The 6,376-nt window shown below is 47.7% G+C and overlaps 1 protein-coding gene across 1 annotated transcript; it reads right to left on the bottom strand.

Annotated features, from left to right (window-relative positions):
* Positions 1-2,367: 2,367 nt before the first annotated feature.
* On the bottom strand, positions 2,368-4,379 carry LOC136491694 (uncharacterized). The gene is made up of 4 exons (XM_066487955.1): positions 4,137-4,379; positions 3,747-4,029; positions 2,704-3,551; positions 2,368-2,608 (listed from the first exon to the last, which is right to left on the bottom strand). The coding sequence occupies exons 1-3, from the start codon at positions 4,377-4,379 to the stop codon at positions 3,361-3,363; spliced, it is 717 nt and encodes a 238-aa protein (XP_066344052.1). The 3' UTR covers positions 2,368-2,608; positions 2,704-3,360.
* Positions 4,380-6,376: the final 1,997 nt, after the last annotated feature.

Raw genomic sequence — 6,376 nt, 5'->3', positions numbered from 1 at the left:
GCATTCGATTGGTCAATGTTTTAATCAGTTGGAGATGACATGAAGCAGATCGCATTAATCGAAGGAGATTGAACGGCGTGTCGCAGCATAATACATAGTGCTCGGGGACTAGCTGTGGGGGTATTAACCCCTATACCCTTATGGCTAGGATTGGGTCGGCCCGGATCAGGGGGTCCGGTCCACTAGAAGACGACGTGCGGCCTGGGCAACCTGTTCAGAGTCCTGCGCAAGGAGTCGAGGCAAATTTGGAGATCAAGCAAGATCCTGGTCGGTTAGAATAGGAATCCTTATCCGGCCACCTATGGTAATTGTAACTGACTAGGATTAGTTTCTAGATCTGTAACCCTGCCCCCCAGACTATATAAGGTGGGCAGGGGACCCCTCTAAAAAACATCTCTCATTGACATACAATAATACAATCAGACGCAGGACGTAGGTATTACGCCTTTACGGCGGCCGAACCTGGATAAAACCTTGTGTCTGTCTTGCGTTACCATCTTGTTTGTTGCTTGCGCATCTGTCTGCCAATAATCTACTACCTTGGGCATACCCCTAGGTAGACTGCTGACCATATTTCATTGACAGACATGTATTGATAACTTATACTATTGAAGGAGAAATAAACCATAGCCATTACTCTACTCACAATAGGGATAAGTCATAGGATAAGATATGTATAAATGATAAGTAATAATAATGATAAATCACTCAAAGCACTCCTTTCTATAGCGTTAGCATGGTCAGGTAGAATATTAGAGGAATAATAACTAAGTCATTCTTAATTACAAGTCAAAGCATGCATTTGATTAGTGCAATTACACCTAGTAATCATGCTATAATCATCATCATATCTACACATAAGGAATATTACTAAGGAAGATTGAGGGTAGAACTCGTTCTACCTTCATAATCGGACCCTACGTGCACCTATATTCGGGGAGTGGACTACAAAGGACTCAACGGTGGTGTCACATCCGCGATCTATCACATGATCCAGAATATAGGGTGTATCCGTAGGTAAAAAATGTATAAGCACCACGCTTACACAATATCGACCACCCACTCCGTGTACTTTAGAGTGAGCGCTATACGAACTTGTGCATAAACATAATGATAAACTATCTATACTAAGTATATAATCAACATAGACGTTGAACATCATAACGAAGAACATGAATAAGATGAACACTGAGATTGTCATAACAATTGTAACTAGCATATAAAAATAATTGAGAAACAAGAGAGAGAGGGGTATAAAGTTTATACCGAACCACGCTCTTGACAATATCAGGAATCCAAGTGAAGTCCTACTTGCCCCCCTCTAGATCTATCCTAACTAGCTATGATGATATGGAGGAGGAGCTCTGAGGAGATTAGGGTTTCTGTCTTCTTAAATGACTTGATGACTTAGGTTATGCCTAGAGGAAGAGGCAGGGGCTGGATTATATAGCCCAGAGGGTCCAACGTGAGTCCTTAGATCAAACTGACTTAAGCAATGGCCTAGATGCATCCTCAAAGGCGGTGGGAAACCAACATAGCGACGAGGCTGACAGGTGGGGCCCATAGGGGCGGGGCAGCCCCACCTGTCAGGCGGTGGCCCTCCGCTTCGGTGACGTGGCTTCTGGACCATTCTATAGTCTTCTCACGTAGGTACCACGGCGGAACTCCGTATTTTCCTTTGACAATTAGGTCGTCATTGACGGTTTTCTAATTAAACCCTGCAGAAAACACAGATTCACCAAAACTTGTGGAATTTATTAGTTTAAACCCCTAAACCTTCATTGGTGATTATATTTATGGCCTTATGCATGTTTAATTGACGGTTTAAATTGGTTGTTAACTACCGTTAACACCTACGAAAAGGTTGGGGAAGGTGTCGATTTTTCTAAGTCACAAGGAAGAAACCTAAAACCCCTTATATTCAACAAGACTTGGCGCAACTTAAGTAAGCATGCACCAAGCGATATCCTCTTGTATTCACCGAAATTTAGGTGCCATCACCATAGAATCTATAGTAAAAGTTGTACCGACGTTTTTCATGATCAATCGGCTCCTCCTTAGGGTCCTGCAATCCGGCCGAGGAACTGGCATGCGATTCACCGCGCGCCCGCCAAAGCCGTCTACGAAGGCGACGCCTGTTTGCCAAAACAGACCGATCAAGAGAAGCAAAGAACTGTTGCAAGTACTCCTCCTTTCGGCCCATACGTCGATTCCGTAATCCCAGGAAATCGGAAAGACGAGTGTTCAAACTTTTTGACGGTACCGAACCCACAACGCACCACCAGCGAAAAAATCGCCGCAACGGATCATGAGAGGATTAACATCAAGTGGCGGAGCCAGCGCACCGAAATGATTAAAACAACATGTCAACAGTTAAGTCTTTACAACAACCACCATAAGTATCTTGCCCCCATAACCAAAGTACCACGTCATTCCCAGCTTTCCAGGCAGCACCGGCAGCGGAGATTTTGACCCCGGGCACAGGCGACACGGCAGGCGAAATAGCTGGCGAAGCCACAGGCGAAGCATCGGCCCCTTCTCAAGAGCCACACCCTTCATTCAGGTATCGCTCCACCATAGCGCAAATGGCCTTCCTCGCCTCTAAGGTCTGAAGAAAAGCAACCCAAAAAGCAAGTAAGGAAGACAAACGAAGGCAGGGAAAGACATAGCTCAAGCGAAAGGTCCCATGAAACAAGTACTTACCTTCCCGCGTGACAGGGCAGCATTCATGATGGCCATGTCGTTACCGCCCATAGACCAGAGCGAGTTGAAAAACCTTTTGCTAACCGCATTGGCTTCAGACGGGACTTGCCAGTAGTGATCAACGTCTTTCACGACGAGATGCTCTAAGTGGTCGCAACTGGCATCGTAAAGCCCGGTGCACACGGCCTTGAAGGCGGTAACTATGGCAAAATCTCGACCCAGAGTCACATGGTCCTCTAGGGCCGAGACCTCGCCGCCTAGCTAGCCCAAAAACACTTCGGCGCCATACTCTGCCGGAAGCTGGGCATCACAGCCGATACTTTGAAGGCAGCGGCAGTACTGAGCCGCGATCTCTTTCACTTTTCTCTTGAACGAGGCGGCCTCATCAATCTTGGCTTGGTGCACCTAAGCAAGCTCATCATTCAGCTTCAAGTGGTAAGCTTCTGCCGTCTTCTGGCTCTCCCTTTCATCATTTTTCTTTTTCTAGTGGCTGGCAACCTCCTTCTCCAACTCCTCAATACGACGAGTTTTCATCACATTATCCTCGTCAATATTCTTGTGATAGAGAAGGCTCTGCTGCCGAAGGCTCCGGCTCAGGAGTATAGACTGAAAGGAGTAGGACAAGGCAAGTTAGCAAAGCCGAAAGAACATGGCACATCAAGTTAGATCGAACGAAGGGAAGCTTCCACTGATCAGGTGGTAATCGTTGGCCTTGGCAAGTTTGGACTCCTCCAATCCAATTAGGTCACAAAACTCAGAAAATTTTGCAGCCGTTTCGCCGCTGGCCGGAAGGAGTCCGATATTGCCGAAGTTAAACCCGCACGCCATCTGGGCATCCGATGGGACCCCTAGAAAACGAGCAATGCGATAAGATTCTTATTTCGTGGAATCCAGTTCACCAGAAGAGCTGGACCCCGAATAAAACCGTATCTCACCATAGTCTCCAGGTTTCAGTGCTAGAATCAGGCAGCCGAAACCCAAAAGTCGTCCTTCTACCATGTCCTAGGATAAGCGAATTGATTCATGGTAGAACTGCGTCTTACCTTGGATGGATTCTACGGACTTCTCCTTCACCGAAGAAGAAGAGACCTTCTCCTTACCGACGCTTGTTCCGGCGGCCTTGTTCTCCAGCGGCTTTCGCGAAGAAAACGACTTCTGCCGTTTCTCCCCATCATCACAAACAACGACATCAGGGGCGCAATTGTTCTTGAAACCCCCTAGCAAAAGTGGGGGATCGATGACAGAAATGTCATCATTGAAAGCATTCGCAGCAGCCGCAGAAACTCTTTGGGAGGCCATCGGACTTGGGTTCAGAGGCGAATCGACCTGAAATAACGCGAAAGCAAGCAAGTAAACAAGAAATATTGTTAGCCAAAACCGAAAGCCATCCTTTCAAACAAAAAAACAAAGCTGCTTTCTCCGAACCGACTCACCCTATCACTACAGCTAGCCTCTTCAGTATATTCACCAAGGTAAAAAGAAACCTTTCGACTTTTCCTTTCCACAGGTTTCTCCAGGTCACGCCCAATCCACACATCAGCGGGCTCGCGAGCCTTGCGTTTACCAGCGGCCTTGTTGAAGCGTTCCGGCTGGCGGCCAACCTCCGAAACATGCTTGCCGGTATCTTTCACAACTTTCTCCTCCAGAACAGGCCGATCCTCATATGCCACTCTCATCAAATCAAAAATCCGGTTCAGCCTCCTTTTCAAACCAAGGCTAGCAATCTTAGGCTCTTGTTGCTTGCCAAGGTAGGCTCTGCAAATCTTTTCAGCCTGGCTTTCGACATAGGCGACGAAAGATTCATCGGACCTAAAATCTTTCGGCCTTCAACATTCTACTTCCGGACCCTTTTAACCGCCCAAGTCAACAAACTTCTCAAACTTTGTGTAAACACAGAGTGGCTGTCGGCCAAGGGCCACCCACTCCTCAACCAGATCCCTGCTGATCTACCACTGGGAAGTAAGAACGAAAGCCTCCCCGCTCCTCACCTCATTTACACGGGAGGTCGAAAATGAAGGCATGCGAACCCCTGAAAGCGGGGTCAACTTCGAAACCAAGGGCGAAGCTTTTTCTCTTCTATTCGCCTCAGCATCCTAAACCTCTGAGTCAGTACACACGCGATGGTAAAACCAAAACTGTGCCCATTGCGGCCACTTGTTACAAAAGGTTGGCACGAGCCCTTCACCATCCTCCAGCTTCTTCGGAACGAAGATGTAAGCTCCGAAATCAGAATACACCTCCTCGTATGTATCCGGATTCCGAATTTTGTTTCGGCGTTACTGAATCTTATAGAAGCGAGCGAATATCGACCAACAATTCCGAGCCAGTCATCTTCATGGCCATGGCAAAAACACTCAAGCGAGCAATCGTGTTAGGAGTCAACTGACGAAGTTGTACCCCAAACCTATCAAGAACACCCGAAACAAATGGCTCCAAGGGAAAATGCAAGCCAGCGACAAAGAAATCACAAAAGATGACAGCTTCATATGGTTTCGGCTGGGGTACTTTCTCATTGCCAGGAGGGCGAAATTGGGGGCGACCCAAGCTATCCGGCTCCAGATAGCCCTTGTTCACATAATCTTGTATCAACTTGTGATTGACTTGAGATCGGCCCAGGATAAAAGTGTTCCCAACAGGCGCCGGAGCTAGAGAATTACTAACAGATATTGGAGTTTAGTCTCACATCGTGTAGCGATGGTGGGGCTCATATAGCGACGGGAGAACCCTCACCTATCAGGCTAGTCTTTTGAGTTGGTAAGGCCCAAGGCCTTATATGTTGTAACTCCGGTGGACCTGGGACCTATGGCAGTGCAGGCTCGTAGTAACGAGCTGTGCCTGCTGTAAGCCAACTCCAAGATCGTGAAGTCGGTGGTCACCACCGGTTCCAACAATTGGTATCAGAGACTATGGTCAGAAAAGCTAAACCCAATAAAAAAAATCTCGAGCGTCACACATATGGCGGGAGCACCCCGATGTGTGACTAAGGGAGAGATTGTTAGGGTTTAGTCCCACATCGTGTAGGATGGTGGGAGAGCACAACATATAAGGCGGGAGAACCACCACCTATTAGGCTAGTCTTTTGGGTTGAGTAAGGCGCAAAAACCTTATATGTTGTAGCTCCAGTAGACCTGGGACCTGTGGGAGCGCAAGCTCGTGGTAACGAGTCAGGCCGGCTGTAAGCCAGCTCCAAAATCGTAAACTCGGTAGTCACCACCGGTTCCAATAATTGGTATCGTGAGCCCATGGTAAAAAAAAACTAAACCCGATAAAAATCTCGAGCATCACCTCGATGTGTGACTAAGGGGGAGATTGTTGGGGTTTAGTCCCACATCGTGTAGCGATGGTGGGGGCTCGTGTAGTAACGGAAGAACCCTCACCTATCAGGCTAGTCTTTTGGGTTGAGTAAGGCCCAAAAACCTTATATGTTGTAGCTCCGGTGGACCTGGGGCCTGTGGGAGCGCAGGCACATGGTAACGAGCTGGACCGGGTATAAGCCAGCTCTAAGATCGTGAACTCGATGGTCACCACGGATTCCAACAAGACTCTATAATACACTTGCGCCGAATCAGACGACGCTTGTGGTCCCTCTTCTGCAATTGGCAAGACGTTTTCGGTGCTACCTGAAACCGCATCCTGAAGGTTAGTAAGCTTTCCACGAGAAGAACCAGAGCTG

The sequence above is a fragment of the Miscanthus floridulus genome, chromosome 11 (assembly GCF_019320115.1).
Source record: "Miscanthus floridulus cultivar M001 chromosome 11, ASM1932011v1, whole genome shotgun sequence".
NCBI classification, from domain to species: Eukaryota; Viridiplantae; Streptophyta; class Magnoliopsida; order Poales; family Poaceae; genus Miscanthus; species Miscanthus floridulus.
Note: the sequence above shows the minus strand (reverse complement) of the source record. Positions and strands in the feature narration are given on the sequence as shown.